The following is a 25,029-nucleotide window of genomic DNA, read 5'->3' as shown; positions in this document are numbered from 1 at the left end:
GACTGGACTGAGGTTTGAGTTCATACAGTGGTTGACAGGATGTGCCCATTTGATCGACAGTACACTCGGAAAATGTTTTTTGGGGGGGATTTTAAGTGATAAGACTGCAGATTCTATGTTAAAAGTATTGCTCTTTGGTCTTTCCCTTTCCATGTTAAATACACAGCTAACTTTTAGTAGGGAGTGTACATCTTGGAATAGTTCAGCGCTTTTAATTCCTCTTAATACAATAGAGCAGTTATATGGTGTCCGAATAATTAACTCCTGAAGCATGGTACAGATTTGAAAATTTTGGGAAAAAAAAATTTACACACCGATTTTTCTGACAAAAAAAAACACATGGTGTTGTTGTTAAACTCCATAAGTCAGAGTGACTCACATAGCTCAACTTGCTCTACAAAACTACCATCTGTAAGTTGAGGGTTTTTAGGCAAATCACTGCAAAGTTCTCACTGGGAGTGACCAGGATGGATAGGATCAGCAAATAGTACATCAGAGGGACATTTTCAAGTTTGTGACAATTCATTAGTGCTATATGTTAGTGCTACATGTTGTCCAAAAATTAGCCTTAATGCTGAAATTAACTTTTTTCTTTGTCTTTAGCCTTAATGTTAATGAGCTAAAATGCTAATATTCCGATCCCATTTTCACAGCAACATACAGGGTTTGCCTATACATCACAGGGACATTACATGTTAGAGGCCATCATGCTAGAGACAGTGGTCTAGAGACAGTCCCACTGAGGAAAAGACAGGAGGGAGCAGAGACGAGGATGCTGAGGTTCTCGTTGGGAGTGACCATGATGGATAGGATCAGAAACAAATACATCAGAGGGACATTACATGTTAGCCGGATGTAGCAGAGATGATGATGCTGAGGTTCTCATTGGGAGTGACCATGATGGATAGGATCAGGAAGGAGTACATCAGAGGGACATTACATGTTAACCAGATGTAGCAGCGATGAGGATGCTGAGGTTCTCATTGGGAGTGACCATGATGGATAGGATCAGGAACGAGTACATCCAAGGGACATTACATGTTAGCCGAAGGTAGCAGAGATGAGGATGCTGAGGTTCTCATTGGGAGTGACCATGATGGATAGGATCAGAAACAAGTACATCAGAGGGACATTACATGTTAGCCGGATGTAGCAGAGATGATGATGTTGAGGTTCTCATTGGGAGTGACCATGGTGGATAGGATCAGGAACGAGTACATCCAAGGGACATTACATGTTAGCCGAAGGTAGCAGAGATGAGGATGCTGAGGTTCTCATTGGGAGTGACCATGATGGATAGGATCAGAAACAAATACATCAGAGGGACATTACATGTTAGCCGGATGTAGCAGAGATGATGATGCTGAGGTTCTCATTGGGAGTGACCATGATGGATAGGATCAGAAACAAGTACATCAGAGGGACATTACATGTTAGAGGCCTTGGAGATAAAGTCCTTAGAAGGATTTTGCCAGGCAGGAGGTGTTTCGGAAGACCAAAGAGGAGGTTTATGGATGTAGTGAAGGAGGACATGAGGGTAGTTGGTGTGAGAAACAGATGCAGAAGACAAAACAAGCAAATGAAGTTTTGGACACTGGTCCATGCAAGCCAATGTGGACTTGTGGATCCTTCAAGACCAAATCCACTCCACTTCACAGAGTGATAAAACATCTCAAATCTGGAGCCCGAGTGTGGACAAAACCGGCTCTGCCACAAGTAAAAATACACAATTATATAGTAGTACAGTAGCAAATATTTCTGTGAGCGAGGCTTGTTCGAGCCCGAGACAGCTCGCGGAGGCATGATGTTGACCCTCGAGGTGCAAACCGAGATCCCTGTCGCCACAGAGACGCGAAGACCGTGGTCTGAGAGAGGGGTGGGTAGTCTTCCCCTTCAGCTGGCACCCAGCCTGGCTTAGCACCAGGGTGTTCAGCCAAAAGCTTGTCTCCTCTGTCAGACTCCCCCCGCCTTACACGGCTTCATACATGCCAGTCTGCTTGGCTGGTGTGGGCCAAAACAAGCCCCCGCCCCGCCCCAACCCCGCCACCCCCGACCATCAGGCAAGAGAACCGGTGCCAGCTGGGCCCGGCACTTCATTGCAGAGTAGCGCTCTCCAAACAAACAGAGCAGCGGGCCACAAGCCATCGGTTACATGCAACCTGTCATTAGCAGTCGGGTATGACCGGTGCACCCCCCCCGCCCCCGTCCCCTTGAAAAAGCCCGGCCAAGCCTTGAACATGCACTGCACTTGTCTCAAATAAATGTCTCAGCCAAAAGTATGTTGTTGGAGAATTTCTGTTTTGGCTTTGACCTTTTATAGTTAACCGGGACAACGAAAGACCCAAGATGAACTAAATACTATCTAATTAGTATATCGTAAGTAATCAAGTAATGCTACTTGCTAAATACAAGGATGAAGAGCCTTGAACCAGTCAAGTCATTAAATTAAATTAAATTAAATTAAAATTACATGTCCGAACCATCTCAGTCTGGCCTCTCTGACTTTATCTCCAAGGCCTCTAAAATGTAATGTACTTCCTGATCCTATCCATCCTGGTCACTCCCAATTTAAAAAAAATTAAAATTAATTAAAATTAAAATTAAAATTAAAATTAAAATTAAAATTAAAATTAAAATTAAAATTAAAATTAAAATTAAAATTAAAATTAAAATTAAAATTAAAATTAAAATTAAAATTAACTATTTACTATCGCACACAATATAAAAAAAAGTATGCGTTGCGGACATACCACTCCTGAGCCTATAAGACAAAAAATTAAAAGATTTTTAAAAATTAAATAAAAAAAACAAAAAAAATGTCAATAAAAAAAAAACAACAACAAAAAAACTTAAACTAGATTAGGAAAGCAGGAAGTGAACAAATGTAACAGTTACTGATTGTAAAAGTACCAGATGGAGGGGTATGATTTAATAAGCTTTGCTTCTTCCTACTCCTTTTGGACATGTGGAACTGGGAACTGCTTTTTTGGTTGAACTTTTTCATGTCCCTCATTTTAAAAAAAAAATGACTCTTTGGAATTCCCGAAACACTAATCAGTCAGCAATTTGATTGGAATGCAATACTCTGGACAATGGCGTCTCGGCGGAGCTGAGGAGCGAGTAATAAACAAAATGACATACGGCGTTCCTACGGGTCTGGCGGCGTAACTCAATTGTGGCATCTAAGCGGTCATTGTTGCGATGAATGTTGTTGCTTGTTTGTGAACGTTCTCAGGCCCCGTCCGTATGTCGGCGGGTAAAAGAAAGTTACTTTTTCATGATCATCCACACGAGCCCGCAGATATCTGATATTATGGAGAAAAATCCGGTTATGTGTTTGGGTATGAACACAGCTAACCGGAGTTTTACGTTTCCAAACGCTGTGACATCACATACGCGACCTGTGTTGACTTTAGAAACAGCCCGGATGCCCTAAGAACTGTGTTGGTTGGAGCTATTGACGGATTACTGTTTCGTGTTGAAGAACAGACACGAAGATGCACTTTGAGGTCGGCCATTTTCCCTCAAATAAACATTTCACGTCCGAGGCATCGAACTCGCCGGTTTTGGGTCAGAAAACTGCCAACTCCGAATGTCACGATCAGGTATGGCATGCTTATGACTCTAATTCCCAAAGCATTTATGCGGTTACGTGCGGATAATTTATTTTTTTCCAAATATTTTTTCCAAAAAATACACATTTTTTTTCATAAATAGAGATGAAAAAATATGCAATTTTACAAATACCCTGCTACGTGAAGACAAGGCCTCAGTCGTCCACATCATGGTGATCTATAAAGGGTCAACAGAATGCAACTGGACCGCTTCCTGGTTGTATCACCCTTATACTTAGGTCCAAAAACGGTCCCTAAGTGCATCAAATCTTCCACAACTTCAGCTTTAAAAGTTAAAATATTATAATACAAATATTAAATTAAATTAAATTAAATTAAATTAAATTAAATTAAATTAAATTAAATTAAATTAAATTAAATTAAATTAAAAAAAAAGTATGCATTGCGGACATTCCACTCCTGAGCCTATAGGACAAAAAATAAAAAAAAATAAAAAAAAACTATATTAGGAAAGCAGGAAGTGAACAAATGTAACAGTTACTGATTGTAAAAGTACCAGATGGAGGGGTAGGATTTAATAAGCTTTGCTTCTTCCTACTCCTTTTGGACATGTGGAACTGGGAACTGATTATGGGATGCATTCAATTGTAATCTGATGCATGTTCAAATGAAATAAACCATTACCATTACTATTACATTCTGTTTGGTCCCGGAAGGGTTCGTCCAAAAGGTCAGGTTAGTCCGGTCGTTATGACTTTTGTGGGTTTCTGAAGTCACAGGTACTTTGGTCTTTCCCCTGGCATTCATTTGATGACCTCCAAGACGTGAACATAGCTTCATATGTCTCTTGCTTTTGTTGTATTTATTCCATCTATTTGCTTTCCGTCAGAAGAAAAAGTCACTGGGAGAGATTGTTAAAAAGGAAATACATAGGCGGGGGTTGAGGGGGGTGTCCGTCCTCATGGCTTCTGTAGCCTCTGGGTTAGAAAACCAGAGAAAACAACAACCGACAAAAAAAAAAAAAAAAAAAAAATGTATTTAGGGGATCAAAGAAGGCGAGGTTTGGAGAGGATTTATTTAGAAAACGGGGCAGTCTTGCTGTTCAAGTTTTGACACAAACCTCCTCGTAAACCCTGAAATCTTCTGAACTGTTGGTTTGCTTTATTGTGTTGGAGAGAGTCTTTCAAAGAATCAACAACATGGCAGCACTGTGTTGTCTTTGTTTGACTGCACTATCCGCCGAGTCCGTTAGGATGATACACACGGAGGTGCACCGAATGATTGACGGATTAGAAAAATAACCAAAAGTCCAAATTGAGAGAAAATAACTATCCAGTAGAACCTCTCAATTCTGATTCCCGTGAAGTTTTTTATTTTATTTTGACCCAAATATTCAGTAAAAAATACACAGACAACCTCTGCATTTCTTGTAAAACTTCAACATTTCATGTGAGACTTCACCTCAGTGGGAATGGACGCCATGTCTTGATTTTTTTTTTGCCGATTTTAACAACAACTAAGCTAACCAACCAAAAGTAGTACAAGTACTCTGTCCTGGCTGCTCAATACAATATGGCAACAATTAGTTGCTACTACTACTACTAATAATGATAACAATAAAGTTAATAATACAATTAGCTCATCTGTTCATTCATTCATTTTCTACTGCTTATCCTCACCAGGGTCGCAGGGGTGCTGGAGCCTATCCCAGCTGTCTTCTTCAGGCGAGAGGCGGGGTACACCCTGGACTGGTGGCCAGCCAATCACAGGACACATATAGACAAACAACCATTCACACTCACATTCATACCTATGGACAATTTGGAGTCGCTAATTAGCCTAGCATGTTTTTGGAATGTGGGAGGAAACCTACACAATAATACCTACCAAGGGTATTAACCCACATCAAACAAGTCATTTGTCTTATTTTATTACTATACTGGGTAATACAAGTGTAAAAGTGACTATAGGGGTGCTATTTCATGTCTGGGGGGCTCTAGTAATGTTAAAAAAAAACAGGTAAACAAGTTTTCATTCATTCTTTTTCTACTGCTTAGCCTCATGAAGGTTGCGGGGGTGCTGGAGCCTATCCCAGCTGTCTTCTTCATGCGAGAGGCGGGGTACACCCTGGACTGGTGGCCAGCCAATCACAGGGCACATATAGACAAACAACCATTCACACTCACATTCATACCTATGGACAATTTGGAGTCGCTAATTAACCTAGCATGTTTTTGGAATGTGGGAGGAAACCTACCAAGGGTATGAACCCACGCCAAGCTAAAACTCAAACTTTACATCAACCCACATCAAACAAGTCATTTGTCTTATTTTATTACTATACTGGGTAATACAAGTGTAAAAGTGACTATAGGGGTGCTAGTTCATGTCTGGGGGGCTCTAGTAATGTAAAAAAAAACAGGTAAACAAGTTTTCATTCATTCATTCATTCATTTTCTATTGCTTATCCTCATGAGGGTCGCGGGGGTGCTGGAGCCTATCCCAGCTGTCTTCTTCAGGCGAGAGGCGGGGTACACCCTGGACTGGTGGCCAACCAGCCAATCACAGGGCACATATAGACAAACAACCATTCACACTCACATTCATACCTATGGACAATTTGGAGTCGCTAATTAGCCTAGCATGTTTTTGGAATGTGGGAGGAAACCGCTGGGATAGGCTCCAGCACCCCCGCGACCCTCGTGAGGAAAAAGCGGTAGAAAATGAATGAATGACTAATAAATTATATTAAATAATAGTAAAAAAAATGTATTATGTATCAATAATAAAGCTTCATTTTCTATGCCGCTTAATCCTGATTAGTGACACGGGAAATGCTGGAGCCTATCCCACATGACTTTGGGCAAGAGGGTACGCCGTTTCACACTGCCCTGTGATTGGCTGGCCAGCAGTCCAGGGTGTACGCCGCCTCTCGCCTGAAGAAGACAGCTGGGGTAGGCTCCAGCACCCCAGCGACGCTCATGTGGATAAGCGGTAGAAAATGAATGAATGAATGTATGGCAATTAAGAAGGTTAAAATGTGACAATACATTTTCTGTGCAGGTTTTAGGGAATTAAACATTTTATTACAAGGAAAGAAATGTCCCGAATCGCAATGTGATGTAACCAGTGAACCAGTGTACCAGTGAAGTGGAATTCATATTTTTCCACATCATCTGTTGCATCTTAAGGTCATAAATCTGCACAGGGGAACAAAAGAAAACCAGGCCTTCTGTGTGATATTGTGAAGACTTATTATCTATTCAAATGGGCTCATAATGGCGTCGATGGAGACGAGGGGGAGGATGACCCAGGCGGACCCAGGCGGAGGGAGAAAGCCCTCCTCTGTGCTGACGTGGTCTCATTATTTTACGTCTTGACGGACGCTTCTGGATGAATGGTCCAATGCTGAATAAGTGCTAGTGCTAATAACCCCCTGAAGAGTAACAGTAAACAGTAAGCGCCTATTGTATTTCCCGGTTAGCATTATCTCCACGGTCCCCTTTCTCCCCCAATCACTCGAAAAGTAGCAGAGGAACTTTTGCGACCATCTTTTCTCCCTTCTGACTGCTATATCAGAAGGGTGCCGTGGCCCAACAGACGCTTGACGGCACATCAAACGAGGCGGGTACCCTTGGAGTGACACCTGGAGCCACTTCAAGGCACGAGAGCGCCACTGATCTCCAGTCATCTCGTCAGGATGACAGTCAAGTCAGGGTTAAAGGAGGGTTGAAAATATAAAAAAAAAAAAATCAAATCAAATAAAAAAAAAAAAAGAAGAAATCATCAACTAAGATGGTCGATGAAGCATCGCCTTCGTGTCGGAGACGGGACGCGACCTATGAGTATTTGTAGAGGTGAAGGTGTAGAACCGAAAAGAACACTGAAGTTGTCACAAACTGGAAATGAAGATGAACTATTTTTGCTGTTGTCGTTATTTGTCCAAAAAATATATACTGTTGCTAAAAGCAGGGAATAACATTTTTACAGAAGCTGGCAGTCTAGACTTCATGCATAAGCAAGTCTCATTTACCGTATTTTCTGGACTATAAGTTGCTCAAGGCCAAAAATGCATAATTAGGTAAAAAAAAACATACATAAGTCGCATTTTTTGCGGGTAGTTTATTTTACAAACCACTTACAAACTGTTTTTTCATTTATAAGTCCCTCTGGAGTATAAGTCGCAGGAACAGCCAACCTATGAAAAAAAGTGCAACTTATAGTACGGAACATAAGGTATATATATATTACCGTATTTTCTGGACTATAAGTCGCACAAGGCCAAAAATGCATAATTAGGTCGAAAAAAACATACATAAGTCGCACTGGAGTCGCATTTTTTGCGGGTAATTTATTTTACAAACCACTTACAAACAGTTTTTTCATTTATAAGTCGCTCTGGAGTATAAGTCGCAGGAATGGCCAACCTATGAAAAAAAAGTGCGACTTATAGTACGAAAAATAAGGAATATATATTACTGTATTTTCTGGAGTATAAGTCGCACAAGGCCAAAAATGCATAATTAGGTCGAAAAAAACATACATAAGTCGCACCGGAGTCGCATTTTTTGCGAGTAATTTATTTTACAAACCACTTACAAACAGTTTTTTCATTTATAAGTCGCTCTGGAGTATAAGTCGCAGGAGCGGCCAACCTATGAAAAAAAAGTGCGACTTATAGTACAAAAAATAAGGAATATATATTACCGTATTTTCTGGACTATAAGTCGCACAAGGCCAAAAATGCATAATTAGGTCTAAAAAAACATACATAAGTCGCACTGGAGTCGCATTTTTTGCGAGTAATTTATTTTACAAACCACTTACAAACAGTTTTTTCATTTATAAGTCGCTCTGGAGTATAAGTCACAGGCATGGCCAACCTATGAAAAAAAAGTGTGACTTATAGTACGAAAAATAAGGAATATATATTACCGTATTTTCTGGACTATAAGTCGCATAAGGCCAAAAATGCATAATTAGGTCTAAAAAAACATACATAAGTCACACTGGAGTCGCATTTTTTGCGGGTAATTTATTTTACAAACCACTTACAAACTGTTTTTTCATTTATAAGTCGCTCTGGAGTATAAGTCGCAGGAACGGCCAACCTATGAAAAAAAATATTCTTTATCGCCCAGAAAATACGGTATATATATTAGTTGCTCCGGAGTATAAGTCGCACAAAGCCAAAAACGCATAATTAGGTCGGAAAAAAAACATACATAAGTTGCACTGGAGTATAAGTCGCATTGTGTTGCAACACAATGGTTATTCAGCTACACAAAAAAATAAGCATATAATTTTTTAAATATATTTTCTGGACTATAAGTCGCACAAAGCAAAAAACGCAAAATTAGGTAGAAAAAACATACATAAGTCGCTCTGGAGTACAAGTGGCAGGAACGGCCAACCTATGAAAAAAAGTGGAACTTATAGTGCGGAAAATACGGTACTTATCAAGTTCGACAAGTGTAAAAACAAGTTAAGTTTGATAACAAGTGACTTATTATTACAACTTATTGAGACTAGTCAGAAAGCCAAAAAAAAAGCATTCATCCTCAAGTAAATGTCTTGACGCTGACGTTTTGTGCAACTTTAGAAAAATTTTGGTCAATTTTTTTTTTTTTTTTGGTTCAAAATTTTGGTCAAATTCCGAATGACTTGAAATAATCCACTGTAGTTCCAATTAAAATATGCCAGAACTTGTGATGGCTTATATTGCTAGTGCTGTAATATTTCCGTTTTCGTTCCTAAAACCCAGAATCCCTGCAAGAGTTTGAGGAATATACGACGGGGGGGAAGAAGAATACGTGGCTTTGGCAGCTGCAGTTAAGAGACTGGATCCTCAACAGACAAACGCATCCCTTATAAAAAAAAAACAACACGTCTTCTTTGTCCTTGTCAACAACAGCTTCCTCTCCAGCCCTGGCTCCTGTATGTGTATGTGTCTTTCCCTTTCTGCTAAAAAAAAAAAAAAAATGTCTCATCAGCACTCTCTAACGGGCGAGCTGAGTGGAGGAGGAGGGGGGGAGAGAGAGGAAAAAGATGATGCCGGAGGGAAGAAACGCGGCAGTGTTAGGCGAGTAATGAGGCTGAGGCCATTGTCCCAGCAGTGGAGGCCTGGACCCGCACAAACAGCTAATGATTATTCAAGAATAAACCCCAAAATAGAGGAGAAAAGAGCTGATTTTACACACAACTATATATATATAAAATAAAAAAAATTAAAAAAAACATGACACAAGGGTCCAAAAAGGTGATCAATTGTCACAAATGCAGCACAAACTATAGTCATGGTGTCAAATAAATGGAACACATAAGTAAATAGACACATTGTATTTACTTATGTGTATTGACTTATGTAGATAGAATAAAAAAAGAGACTAATTACATGTAGATGTACATGAAAACTAAACACACAATATAAACAACCGGATGATACAATGTCAGCAGACATTGTGTGTAAATTCCGAAAAGCTGAAAGACGCTTTGAAAAGGTGCGAAAATCTAAATTTAGAACGTTTGTAAGCTGAATCTCGACTGAAATGCGAATGAAAGTGAGAAGATGAATAAATAGATGAAAAATGGTCAACGAAAATAACATATTTTGACAGTTTTTACATGATTACTTAAAGATCAGTGCCGCAAAACAGTTTATTCTTACTTTCATTCTCATTGTTATCATATTTCCAAAGCATTTCAGTCCAGCTTTAGCTACCGAAAGGACCCTGGGTTTCGCTTCAGCTTCTCAGAAATCACACACAATGTCTGCTGACATTACATCATCAAGATACTAATAAAATTAATAATTACTTAATAAAAAATACTTAATACTCCCTGCTACTGGTTGCTTGCTTTTAAAAAAAGAAACCATAAAATCAACTCAATTTCGGCAAAACCACAATTTACGTACTGCATATCACTTGTGAAACTTGAGAAAATGGGACTTGAAGCTACTTTAAGCTAATTTTCAGGACTTTGTATTGAGTTGTGGGCTCCTACAGGACAGCTATAGATGATACCCAGCACAGAACGTTTTGTAGATCTTCCTGAATCTGCACCTATTCCTGCTGTATTTCCTTAGATTTCCAAAACGGTCTGTTTTAATCTAATTTATTCCATCGACGGCACGCCTGCAGGCACACTGACTCCGCTGTGATTGGTCACACTATGAAGCGCTCCTGAGGACTTTCAGACTACTGCCGAAACCCAATTTCTAATTTTATTGGTATCGGATTTGATAATAAATGAATAAACAATTTAGAGAGCTACTTTAAAAGTGGTTACAGCTACTTGCTGAAGCATCCCGAAAATTGCTAAATAGAAAAAATAGCAATAATAATAATTCTAATAATATTCTTTATAATAATAAAGAAATTTTTTTTTAAAAAAAGAAAAAAGAAAAAAAAGAAAAAAAGAAAAAAAGAAGAAAAAAAAAAGAAAAAAAGAAGAAAAAAAGAAGAAAAAAAGAAGAAAAAAAGAAGAAAAAAAGAAGAAAAAAAGAAGAAAAAAAGAAGAAAAATAAATTAATAATAATAATAATAATTCTAATGAGATTGTTAACAAATACAAGAGTAACAAACATGCTGGATATAGAGTAAGCAATAACTGTCTAAATAATTATAAATAAATGCAACCACGCTAAATGACTTCAATTAACCTAAAATAAATTAAATAAATGTCGTGCTTTTAAAGGGTAAGTCGACCACAAAGTAAAACCACAGCTGATCCCATCTTGTCGCTTAAAAGTTTGGCATGTTTTTTTTTTTTTTTGCAGCGGGGTCAGATACAATCCATGTTTGTAACTTTGCATCTCTGCCAAAATAAAAGACGTCTGAACATGAAAAAGCCCCCCCCACCCAAGAGGCCAGGCAACATAGGACTGACCCCCGTGGGAAGTGACAGTATGGCATCGTAAGCAAAGGCCGATGCGGTTAAACGCAGCAACATGGAATTACCATGACAGCAAAATGGAGATCAGAGAGAAAATGGAATCCGGGAGGAATTTCTCCTGCTCAGCTTTTGGCTTCCGTCGTGAGGTCAGATGAGGATATTTGGGTACCCAAACGATACCTCAAAGTGTGGCCTAAATACAGCAGCCTCGCCCTAAAACAACAGCGATAAATAAATAAACACAATAAAAAAAGGGGAAGGCAAAACATCAAAACAGCACTGTGCTCCTTCTTTCAGTTTTAATTAAAACATTTTCACACTTGAAAAAGGCTCCGGAGACGACCGTGTTGCGGTTGCGAGTTCCATTCCAATTACGTGACCTACATATCCATACCGCAGACAGCACCAACTGCGTGGGTGTGTACAGTATTTCCCTAATAAAACGCCATACACAATATCCTAAAAGTAACCAGAACCATTTTTAAATTTTTGACAATGAACCACAGCTCAACTGTACCGGCGGCACTCATGCATCCCTTCAAACCATGACACTACAACCACCACGTTTGACTGCAGACAAAACAGTTTTCTTGTAACTTGGGTTCAACAATCGCTGAAAAGTACTTGTTTCCTGTTATACAAGCTGTACACTGACTACTCTAAAATATAGTATCAGCACTCGAAATGATGTGTAATAAAAATACTTTAAATGTGAGGTACTGTATATCCCAAGAAAGTGCATTGAAGTATGTTGCCCCCCACCCCAGGCTAACTCCCTTATTGAGTGTCCGGCATCGAGCACGAGTCCTCCTCAGAAAGCTTGAAGTGATGTCCATCCCGCCTGCCCGTCACTCCTGCCAGTCCCGCGTCCCATGAATATGGAGCTGTTCTGTGGCCTCGGAGCTTGCTTATGTTTTCCGTCTGATATCTAGGCCCCATTCCCATTTCAAAGGGAGGTCCACCCGGGGCCTTGACTTTTTGATCTGTCTGGCGACTGAGTCGACCACCTGCATGTGGGATCAGCTGCCAACCAGCCAGCCAGCCCCCCCCTTCCTCCCCGTGAAAACCACGATGGTTCAAAATGCCCCCCCACCCTCACTGGCCTACTCTTGTCCTGCCTGCTACATTGTCCTTGACTGGGCACGCTTCTTCCCAATGGAATCTAACCCAGTGATCAAAACTAGGCTTACTTCATCCCAACAGTTCCACTAGTAGTGAGTATGACGTTTGCGGATGCTAACGACGGTCAAATCCAAAGCGGCCTTAACCAAAACACAGCATTTTTGTTAAAGAAGATTCTCAATCCAAGACCAAGACTTGGATGAGCGGAGGAAAATGGAATTTAATTGGGAAAAAAACTCAATAAACAGTAATCTAATAAGTCATTTTTTTGTAATCTATAATTTATCACAGTAAATTGTTTCCAGGCTCAATTTCTGTGAAGTCAAATTATTTCTATAAAAATTTTATATTTTTGTAGTTAAGAGCATTAAGAAACCATAAATAAGCCATTTAATACATCATTTAAGACTCATGTTCGTGTGTGTTGAAAGAAAAGTGTTACAGATTTGGTGGTGGACAGGAAGTGGCGTCAAAGTGACGTTAGCATGTTAGCATTATTAGCATGCTAACATGAGCATAGTATCATTTTTATGCATTATAAAAAAGTTACACATATAAACATTCATTCATTGTCTACCGCTTATCCTCAGCTATTTATCATCTTTTATTATTTTTTTTATTAAATACACTGGAATACAAAGGAAATACAGCTGAAATAGGTGCAGATTCTGGAAGATCTAAAAAGCTTTCTTTGCGGGTTATTGTGTGTAGCTGCTCTATAGGAGTCCACAACTCAATACATTCATTCATTCATTCATTCAGGGTCGCGGGGGTGCTGGAGCCCATCCCATCCAGGGTACACCCTGGACTGGTGGCCAGCCAATCACAGGGCACATATAGACAAACAACCATTCACACTCACATTCATACCTATGGACAATTTGGAGTCGCTAATTAACCTAGCATGTTTTTGGAATGTGGGAGGAAACCGGAGAAAACCCACACATGCAAACTCCACACAGAGATGGGGTGGAATTGAACTCGGGTCTCCTAGCTGTGAGGCCTGTGTGCTAACCACTCCCCCACTATGCAGCCCCACATATAAACAGTTAACACAAATACGCTAAGTGTTATGATGCCAATTTTGCATGTTAGCATGCTAGCAATGCTAACACTAACGCTACCATGCTAGGTGTTAGCATGCTAATGTTAGCATATATGGTGCTTGGCATTTGAGAAGCACAATATTACAGTAACATTACTGATACCTATTGATCAGTGTCAAATACTACATATATCAAGTCTTTAAATGCATTTTCTGAATGCCTTAAAGTTGCATTTTAGTTTATTTAGCTTGAAAATATTTAATTTCAGCAAAAAGGAAGCTAGTTATATAGTAAAACATTGAAAAAACATGTAATGCCAGTATTTGGCAGGGTCAAACACAATGTACATGTACATTGCATTGGTACTATAAGATAGAAATAGTACCATATGCGTGACAATTGAGGATATACATCTTGAATAAACACACCTGTACTTTCCCCTGGAAAACACAGTAGAAGGTACATCTTAGTTAAACAAACAACAACTATTTGAAATGCATCCGTGTGGCTCGAAATAATCGAGTCTTTAAAGTTAATTGGCTTTCTTGATCCCTGACAGTCAGTTTAATGAGTGTCTAATTTTTCCTCAGCCGGGGTGATAAACTACACCGGAGGAGCGAGTCACTTGGACACGGGGTGAGAGAAAAACGACAAAGACTGAAGTTTTCATGAAATACATGTTTTTTTTTTTACATTTCAGTGCTCTGGGGTCCGTAACACCTGGCACACGTGCCGACCATTGTAACAGAACAATCAGGTCAACACATCCTTCGCACACATCCTCTCTTCAATTTTCTGTCGAGGTGGACATGTCCGATTCAGGAGTGGTACACAGTCGACCAGAAGCTTTAAATCCTACCCCTCCATCTGGTACTTTTACAATCAGTAACTTATATTTGTTCACTTCCTGCTTTCCATAATACAGTTTTTTTTTGTTTTTTTTTAATAATGTACCTTGTATTTGTTCACTTCCTGCTTTCTTAATATAGTTTAAGTTGTTTTTTTTTTTAATTTACATTTTTTAATTTTTTGTCCTATAGGCTCAGGAGTGGTATGTCCGCAACACATACTTTTTTTATATTGTGTGTGATAGTAAATAATAAAAATATTAATTTAATAAAAAAATATTAATTTAATAAAAAATATATTAATTTAATTTAATTTAATTTAATTTAATTTAATTTAATTTAATTTAATTTAATTTAATTTAATTTAATTTAATTTAATTTAATTTAATTTTTCTTGAATTGGCTCATCGTTGTGCATTGTTTGATTTCCTTACTCAATCCATTCCATAGTTTGATTCTACATACTGAAATGCTATGGCTAGCATAACATAGTCCTAGCATAGAAGTGTTTCAAATGTACTTCTTCCCTGAGATCATATTTCTCCTCTCTTGTAGAGAAGTATTGGATGACATTTTTAGCTAATTTGTTGTTTTTAGCCTTATGCATTATTTTAGGCGGCATTATGAATTATCCTTACTGACCTTTTTTTGCAGTACATTCAGCGAGTGAAGATTGCTTTTATAGTTATTACCGCATATTTCTACACAATAAGTAAAATTTAGCAGAACCAGAGAGCAATAAATAATTTTTTTTATTAATTTACAAGCGGGAATACGTAACTTGGAGACTCGGAATCCCATAAACCGAGGACCACGTGTACGAATAACAGTGCAGGGACAAATCCAGTCCTGAGCTTTGTGTAAAAATGTCCGCCAGAACAATGCAAAGCCCTGCAGTAAAAAGCAACGAGTACTACGCCGTGTGCAGGTACGACTATTAATCAAAAGGTATCGAACCGGCAGGGTAAGTGAAGGATTAAGAGGGGAAACGAGGACGACATCGTTGACTTACACGGTATTTTTATTCAAATAGCGACGAGACAATCAAAATATTTCTACTTTGAACGTTGCGGCGTTTCCATCACGCCGAGCGGCGGGTGGTCATCAAAGAAAGAGCCTCTCAGTCGATGCCCCCCCCACTTTTGGAAAAAAAGAGTGCTCATAAATCCTGATTTGAGCCGGGCGTTAAACAGAGGAGGTACGGGGCCTGTCAACAAAAGTGTGTTGGGGGCTGGGGGGGTACGGAAATGCTACGTCTGATTAAGTCGTCCCATTAGGTGACAGCTGAACTTTAACATTAATATGATAATATTGAAATAAGTGTGTTATTTACTTCAGGGACAGAGCAGGGCGTTGTGGAGAAAAGAGGGCGGACGACAGGATGATGAATGATTTCTGGACAGCTACGGGTGACAACCCCCCCCCCCGTCCCCCCTACCCCGCCTTGCTCGCCCGCCTTTCCCCTTCGTAATCAAAGTTGACAAAATGGAGACATATGCAAAAATATTGGTTACAGTCGGCGTCACAGCGCTCCTCAGGCCTCTCCTCTCTTGTACCCCCCCCCACACACAAATTGTCTACGGGCACTGAAGCATCCATTTCAATTGGCACTTCCTTCCCAGCCACTGGATTTTACATTTACGCTGTCATTTACATATTACTCTTAATCAAAATACACAGTGGGGGCCACGCACACACAAAAAGAAACACACAAGGAACAGCGAGTGGGAAATAAAACAGCAGCGTCACGGTTCAAGGAGTGGCGCTTTATGAAATGGAGATATGTGATACAACACGAGTATTTGTGTTTATATAAGCATAGGACGCATGACGGGGGCATTGAATGATTTGTTGTTTGATGGTGGAGTTTTATAAACTAATATTACTAACTGGTAGACCACCACCATGTATCCCGGGGGCAGGAATGAGGAGTCTTTAAAGGTTCCCTAGTATTTGTAATGGTAATGGTTTTATTTCATTTGAATATTACAGTTCCACATGTCCAAAAGGAGTAGGAAGAAGCAAAGCTTATTAAATCCTACCCCTCCATCTGGGACTTTTACAATCAGTAACAGTTACATTTGATCACTTCCTGCTTTCCATAATACAGTTTGTTTTTTGTTTTTTTTTTTAAATAATGTACCTCGTATTTGTTCACTTCCTGCTTTCTTAATATAGTTTAAGTTTTGTTTTTAATTTACATTTTTTAATTTTTTGTCCTATAGGTTCAGGAGTGGTATGTCCGCAACACATACTTTTTTATATTGGGTGCGATAGTAAATAATAAAATAAAAAATTAAATAAAAAATTAAATTAAATTAAATTAAATTAAATTAAATTAAATTAAATTAAATTAAATTAAATTAAATTAAATTAAATTAAATTAAATTTTTTGTCACGTACCAAAGCACAAGACAAAAATAATGTTGGGTGTCCCAACACTGTTTATGAGCACCGAACATGAACAAAAATATGCCTCACTTTTGAGAGAAGTTTTTTTTTAAGTTGCGAGTACTCATTTCTTCACAAAGGAAAAAAAAAAAACCTTGCTTATGAAAATTATACCATCTCCGATCAGACCCCGGCAAGATATATATATATATATATATATATATATATATATATAGACTTCCTTTATTGTCATTGCACAATAACACAGCAGTAAAATTGCCAACGAAATGTCGTTGCCCGGCTCCCGTATAATAATAAATAATAATAATAATAATGTGGAGAATAAATAGATGACATCAAATATGAACAACAATGTACAAATTACTGTTTACGATGTACATTGTTGTTGATATTTGATGTCATCGATTTATTCACCACATTATTATTATTATTATTATTATTTTTTAAATTATTATTATTATTATTATTCGGGAGCCAGGCAATGACTATCTATCTATAACTTAAAGATGAGTTTAGTGTTTGTTTTTCGTCAATGAATAGGCTAATGTTAGTCCACCTGTTCTAATCCTTTATGGTGCAAAGTTGCTGGATGTCAAATGTGACAACTCTTATGCTAAAAAAAAAAACGTATGTCATAAGTGGATAAAGTAAACAACAGCGCTTATCTAAGACACACAATCGAAGTACCAGTACCTCCCCGTGGCAATTCGGTTGTATAGATTCTGTATGTGTATGACGACACAAATACTGCAAAGAACGTCTGTAGACGTGATGCGAGCAGACAGACGGCACTATTCTTAAAAGTTTCCTACCTGCCTCTTACCTTCTCAGCATGCCCGTCAGGATGCGGGAGCTCTTTCCCAGGTTGGCGTCCGTTTCTCTCAGCTGGAAGGAAAGGAAGATGAAAGGATGAGTCCTGCGGTTTTTGCCACTAAAGGGACAACTTTTTCACTTCAGCTTTTAAAAAAACAGGAGTTATAGCATACAGTAGATCCTGTCATAATCAGTCATAATCCTGCACATTTTGGTCCAAAAAAATCATTCAACATAAGTTATTTTATAAAAACGGGATAATACAGGTAAAATGAACAGTATACATGTGTCACTGTTTTAAAAATTTTTTTTTACATTAAATAAACTACAAATTAAACTAAATTAAACTAAATTAAACTAAATTAAACTAAAATTAAACTAAATTAAACTAAAACAACAACATCAATAACAGGAAGTGATCAAAAATTGAAGGGAGACGGTTATTTCCAACGTATGAAAACTCATTTTCCATAATGAATTTCATTAACTGGGCCGCACGGTGTGCAAGTGGTTAGCGCGTCGGGTTCGATTCCCCGCTCGGGCTGTGTGGAGTTAGCACGGTCTCCCCGTGCATGCGTGGATTTTCTCCGGGAACTCCGGTTTAGCATTGCTAGCATGCTAACATGCAACACCGGCAACATACGTAACACCTAGTGTATTCGTGTTAACTGTAAATATGTGGGGCTGCACGGTGCCCGAGTGGTTAGCGTGCGGGCCTCACAGCCAGGAGACTCGAGTTCAATTCCACCCTCGTGTGTGGAGTTTGCAAGTTATCCCCGTGCATGCGTGGGTTTTTTTCCGGGTACTCCGGTTTCCTCGCACATTCCAAAAACATGCTAGGTTAATTAGCGACTCCAAATTGTCCATAGGTATGAATGTGAGTGTGAATGGTTGTTTGTCTATATGTGCCCTGTGATTGGCTGGCTGGCGACCAGTCCAGGGTGTACCCCGCCTCTCAACTGAAAACAGCTGGGATAGGCTCCAGCATGCTTTTACTTTAGTTTTAATTAACTTATTGCAATGACTAATTTTTATTACTTTATAATTTGAGTGTGAATGGTTGTTTGTCTATATGTGCCCTGTGATTGGCTGGCCACCAGTCCAGAGTGTACCCCGCCTGGGATAGGCTCCAGCATGCCCGCCACCCTCGTGAGGATAAGAGGTACAGAAAATGGATGGATGGATATTAGGTCCATTTGTGCTTTTTGTTTATTTTGTAATTACTTTATTCCAATTAATAATTTGTATTAGTTTATGGTTTTTTTATTTAAAAAAAATAATCATACAGGGGGTCAAATAGTCATACAGCTCATCTCCAACTAATTGTGATTTTACTTTAGTTTTAATTAACTTATTTGTAATGACAAATTTTTATTACTTTATAATTTGAGTGTGAATGGTTGTTTGTCTATATGTGCCCTGTGATTGGCTGGCCACCAGTCCAGGGTCTACCCCGCCTGGGATAGGCTCCAGCATGCCCGCCACCCTTGTGAGGATAAGCGGTATAGAAAATAAATGAATGAATGAATATTAACAAGAGAAAAGTGAATAATTCCACAAAGGAGGTTGCCTACAGCCACAGCTGTAACAACTCACAGTGTGACCCTGGCCTAATTTGAGCCCCCAGATGCTTTTGTAGACTAAAAACCCGAGGTTTTACCAAACCAGCACTAGAACTGACTGACTAGCAAGTGGATTAAATGCAGTCGTGGGGTTCAATCTCCCTTCTATCTTTTGCTTTCGCTTTGTATCTTCCACTTTACCGACTCCTCTTTTTTATCTTACCGACTTGCCTCCTGAATTCTGACAGAACCGGGCTGATGTCCTGGTGGTGGAGGCTCGCTCCTTTCACCCTTAAGTTGAGACAAACGTCGGCTTCTATTTTGTACCACAAAAGCAAAACACAAAGCCACCGTCCTGCTGAGTGTGTGCTTTTTTCTTATAAGAAAATAGTTCTAAAATTTATAACTTATTATATTGATTCAAAATTGTCCAAATCAATTAATTTTAAGTGTTTGTTTCAATATGAAATTGTTACCAATAACATTTTAATTGTGTTTATTTTTCTATATTCTTTCTACTTTGCCCCACAACTCGACTTTAAAGGCCCGGTGTATGAGTGTGTGCAGTGGGGGGGTGGGGGGGGGGGGGCCGAGCAAAGAAGACTCTTGGGAAGAAAGGAGCGAGAGCACGAAAGAGGGGTTAAAAAAAAAAAAAAAAAAAAGAAGCAAAAGAAAGGGAAGTAGCCTCGGTAGACACCATTTTGAAAGGAGATGTTTGATTTCCTTTGAAAAGGCTTGAGCGAGGCCCACTGCCTTGTTGTGATCTTTAAGCATTCAGCGTTTGAGGAGGGGGGGCGCCAGGGGTGGGGCACCCCTCTCATGTGTTTGGTTGGTCTCTGCCTACCTGCTTGTAAGAAGAAGGTAAGGCTCTTCATTCGGGTTATTCTTAAGAAGGAGGGGGGGGGGGGCATGGAGACGGAAAGTACTGCATGTGTGTTTAATCAAAGTCATTCAAATGGTCGGGAAATATCGATGACTAATTTTACAAGACGTAAAACAAATAGAGGCGCACCCGAGGCGCTGGATGTCACAGTCATTGTGCATGCATACACGTCGTGTTTGCTCCGCGAGCAGCGCAGCGAGCAATGATTGACCCCCCCAAAAGATTTGTAAGCGCGTGTCCATCTGGCAACTCACCCTCTCCCTGGCTCTCTGGATCTTCTCACGGTCGGTGTGAAGGTTGGCGAGGATCTCTTGGCCCACTTGTTCTGTGGAAACAACAACAAGCAGATGTTTTTTTTTGTTTGTTTGTTTGTTTTTTTTGTGATGTGACCTCATTTCAGGGTTTCAAGGTCAAATTGAAGCACTTGGAAGATGGATTTTGAAGGATTTTCAGCACTGGGCAGCTCCATTATATATTAGCACGGAGATAATGCCATGAAAACCATGTATCTCCACGATTTGGTCTGCTATCCTACAACATAAAAAAATATAATTCCCAGCCAATCACAGGGCACATATAGACAAACAACCATTCACACTCACATTCATACCTATGGACAATTTGGAGTCGCTAATTAACCTAGCATGTTTTTTTGGAATGTGGGAGGAAACCGGAGTACCCGGAGAAAATCCACGCATACACGGGGGAGAACATGCAAACTCCACACAGAGATAGCCGAGGGTGGAATTGAACCCTGGTCTCCTAGCTGTGAGGTCTGCGCGCTAACCACTACACCACCATGCCGCTACAACTCAATACAAAGACCCAAAAAAATTATCATAATAGATCCACTTTCAATATGCTGTCATTTTGTGTAAATAAGACGCACTCAAACAAGGAATTTCGTCATTTTTTTATACCGCTTGACTTCGTTAGGAGATGACCCCAGTTGACCTGTCATACAAGAATCAGGGTCCACTCTGGACTGGTCACCAGTGACACATATACACCATCATTCATTCAGGACCATTTAAAGTCCACAATGAACTTTTCCGTTATAGTCGCGGAAAAAACCATGAATCAGTTAGCACTGGTACCAGTTCAGTAGATTTACAAGCAAAGGAAAAAAAAATTAATTCATTCAGTCGTAATCTTCAGGTTTTTCCACACTAATTCTTTCCTACAGTTAGCTCGGAGCAAACCATTTTAAACAAGAGCTCTCTGGTGCTTGTGCGGCGCATAATGTAACGTAATAATAATGGGGCTTGTTAAATAGACCTTTGGGTACGGAGATATTTAACAAGCGAGTCAGAGCGAGGCCGCCGCGCAGGGGTTATTTAAATTGTTAATAGCTGTTTAAACCGGGAGAGAATATTTGACTTGCTAACGAGCAACAAGTTGGGGGCGATGGTATGTTCAATGTCTCATCTCCTGCGTTGTTTTAATGTGCCTTTTTAAAAAATTATTTCTCTTTTTGGTGTTTTGTTGTTTTTGTTTTTACTTAAAATCATAAAGTTTTTAAGCAGACTACTGTGAACAACATTGACTTAAACTGAATGGAATTATGGACACTTGCCAAAATAATGAGTAACTTGGCTTGAAACAACAATAAACTCCGGCACATTGGCCCGGAGGAGCGTTATTTACACACGTAATAGCTTAAATACGAGGGAAGACGTAGCAGACATTTTAAAAGCTAGCATCAAAATGGACACTTTTAGATTTGGAGTTTCCGACCACTTGGTCGAGCAGAAAACATTCAGTAGAAACAACAACAACAACAAAAAAAAAAACACAACATTTTTGCCAATTCCCGCATTCCCGTCCATCCATACACAAATCAAACCACGGGAATATCGCTTCACTTTTCTACGCCTAGCTAACTTTACAGAAATAATTCAGAATTTGGTGACAGAAGTTGAATCGTACCTGCTCTATGGAAGATTACCTTACGTTTTGACAATTTTGTTAACTCAATGCAGTCCACCCCTGCTTTAACACAATATGTTTGACAGTACCCCCCTTGCATTATTTGAGACCTCCTTTTCTCCACATAGTAAACTTTTCCAATAATCTACATGGGGGTGATGTGATCTGATGTTTAAAGTGCTTCTGAAAAAGGGACATGAGAATGCTGATACAGTAAAGTCTCGTTATATCGATATAAAATACCGATATAACCGGACTATCCATATATCCGATCCTGCGCCAAACTGCATTAAAAGTGGGCGGATCTTTGATATGGCATGTAATTTTCTCCTTGAGTTGATGGATTGCGTATCTAGCATGCTTTTGTACTACAGTAAATAAAAATAAACTTACGCTGTAGTGATTACCGGTTACCGGGACATAATTCATCCCGGAACTATCGATAGGGAAGGTGTTGCCACCCGGAGGGGTAGGCGCGAGGGACGGGTGTTTTCCGCTGTGTGTGCTGCACTCTGGTGGTGGAAGTGTGAAAAAGTTGACTGGAAGCAGCCGTTCGCCGTGTTCTTTTTTGGTATTGAAATCCTTAAGCAAAGATTGATTTAAGCTGCTTTTGTATCGATATAAGCAGACCAAATTGGCTGGCGGGAGATGAAAAGGGCATCGTAGTAACCGGATTATCATAATAACCGTGTATCGTACTAACGGAGCTAATTATATCATAAAAGACTAAAAATTTGCCGGGAAATGAAAATAGTATCGTAATAAGTAGTAATTCGTTTTAAGCGATATCGATATAACAAGACTTTACTGTATATGTTTTTGTTCAAATTTGACAATTTTGTTAACTCAATGCGGTCCACAAGTCAAAATATTTCCACTCCTGCTTTAACAAAATATGTATGACAGTACCCCCCTGCATTATTTGAGACCTCCTTTTCTCCACATAGGAAACTTTTCCAATAATCTACATAAAAGGAGGGCGCTTGTCACAGTCATTTATTTAAGAGACACAACACAGCCCTTCCAGAGATGGATAGATGTGCTCGTGTCTTTTCAAAGAAGATTCCTTCTACAAGCCACCATTCCTGTCTTTTCCTTGTTCTACTCCAACAGGGACGGGGGGGACGGGGAGGAGGGGAGGAGTGTTCTGTTATGGTTATTAATACCTGCGCTCAGTCTTTTTAATCTGCCCTATTTGTCACATGTGACTGTGTGACTGCGCTGTTTAATCTGGGTATCCTTCAATCTGTCTGCTTCCCAGATTAGAAATTAATGAAGGCAGGAAGCGACGCATTTGAGTCACTTACAGTGTCGGGAACTAAAAGGTTTGGGATGAATGGGAGTGTCGTTCATTTGACAGTGTCTTCTTTTTTTTTTTTTTTTTTATCCCCCATTTTTCTGTTATACTCGCTCTTGTTTAGCTGCCAGATGTAGCCCCATTTTTTTTTTTTTTTTTTTTTGCACTTGTACCCCCCCCCCCCCCCCTCCTGCACCCCTCCCCGTACAGACGCTCAGCACGTGGGCCCTTTGGTGTGCGCGGCACCTGTGTAGTGTAATACAGTCAGCAACTGTGTTGTTTATTCTCAATTTGTTTGGTGCGTTTGAAAGCCTGTCTTTGATCCACGCAAAGATTGTTCACTTCCTCTCCGATTCATCCTCTTGCCTCCCATCATTTTTAAACGCTAGCGCCGTAGCCGTGCGGTTATATTGATTATGCGGAAGGGGTGCTTTTTTTATTTTTTTATTTTTGGTATATCCAACCCATGGGACAGGAGACTGACAGTGACCACTGACGAGCTTGTCAGGTGCCTTGTCGGCAATGTTTTCATAATTGCGTGTTAATGTGTTTCCACCTACGAGTGATGCGACTCACGGGAGAAAAAAATAGAAGAAGAATAGCAGAAGGATGATGAATATTGCATTAATGTGCGAAGACCAGTACTGGGCGGGCTGGGCGGGATGGAAACTGGTGCTGCTTTTGCCTAAAATATCACAACATCTCTTTTTGTCAACATTTTGAGTTCAAAATTTCAGGAACAATTACTTTTCAATGCATTGTTTTTGAATTTTATTTTGAAAATACATGTTTTTCATGCTGCACGGTGGTCGAGTGGTTAGCACGCAGACCTCACAGCGAGGAGATCTGAGTTCAATCCCACTCTCGGCCATCTCTGTCCAGGTACTCCGGTTTCCTCCCACATTCCAAAAACATGCTAGGTTAATTAGCGACTCCAAATTGTCCATAATAGCAGGCCCTCATGAGGATAAGTAGAAAATGAATGAATGTATTGAGTTGTGGACTCCTATAGAGCAGCTACACACAATAACCCGCAAAGAAAGCTTTTTAGATCTTTCAGAATCTGCACCCATTCCAGCTGTATTTCCTTTGTATTCAAGTGTATTTCATAAAAAAATAATAATAAAAGATAAATAGCTGAGGATAATCCGCCCGTGAAAGTTCCACAGCCCTGAACTTTTGCCACTACATGGACAAATCACATTTATTTTACACACCATCTAAGAGCGATTCACCCTCGGCTGTCACATTTTTTTTGTGCCCCCCTCCCCTCAAGGAGCTGAAAGGGTACAAGACCTGACAGTCTCCTTTTCATTAAACGGTAGCCATCTTTTTTTTTTTTTTTTTAAGGTTACCACACACACTTACCACACACAAACCTCACAATCCAACCAATGGATTATGGCGCACCCACGGGAGATTTAAGGGAGGTGTGAGGAACAGGGGCCGGATAAATTTTTCGACCATTTTTCATTGTTCTCTCACTCAACAGACACGAAGAGCAGAGCAGTCAAGTGCCAGCGACTCCCCCCCCCCCCAGTGCATAAAGTTACCTTGTCTTTGTACACTTCCAGAGAACCTTTTTTTTCCGCCCCATCTTTTTTTTTTTTTAGGGAGTAACAACTTCTACAACTGCCTGGTGACAC

At 39.6% G+C, this 25,029-nt stretch overlaps 1 protein-coding gene across 4 annotated transcripts in view; it reads right to left on the bottom strand.

Moving 5' to 3' along the window:
* Positions 1 to 25,029, bottom strand: part of vti1a (vesicle transport through interaction with t-SNAREs 1A) — a 145,806-nt gene that overhangs the window by 30,619 nt on the left and 90,158 nt on the right. For 2 of the 4 annotated variants that reach the window (XM_058062703.2, XM_058062704.2), the window contains 2 exons: positions 20,412 to 20,482; positions 17,712 to 17,784 (listed from right to left, as the gene is read on the bottom strand). In XM_058062703.2, the coding sequence (XP_057918686.2) occupies positions 17,719 to 17,784; positions 20,412 to 20,482 (137 nt within the window). In that variant the 3' untranslated portion in view covers positions 17,712 to 17,718. The remainder of the gene's footprint in view (positions 1 to 17,711; positions 17,785 to 20,411; positions 20,483 to 25,029) is intronic. The other 2 variants (XM_058062700.2, XM_058062702.2) reach the window with 1 other exon arrangement.

The sequence above is a fragment of the Doryrhamphus excisus genome, unplaced genomic scaffold, assembly GCF_037039965.1.
Source record: "Doryrhamphus excisus strain RoL-2023G ecotype Guam unplaced genomic scaffold, RoL_Dexc_Guam_v1.1 HiC_scaffold_24, whole genome shotgun sequence".
NCBI classification, from domain to species: Eukaryota; Metazoa; Chordata; class Actinopteri; order Syngnathiformes; family Syngnathidae; genus Doryrhamphus; species Doryrhamphus excisus.
This window is presented reverse-complemented; position numbering and strand designations above follow the sequence as displayed.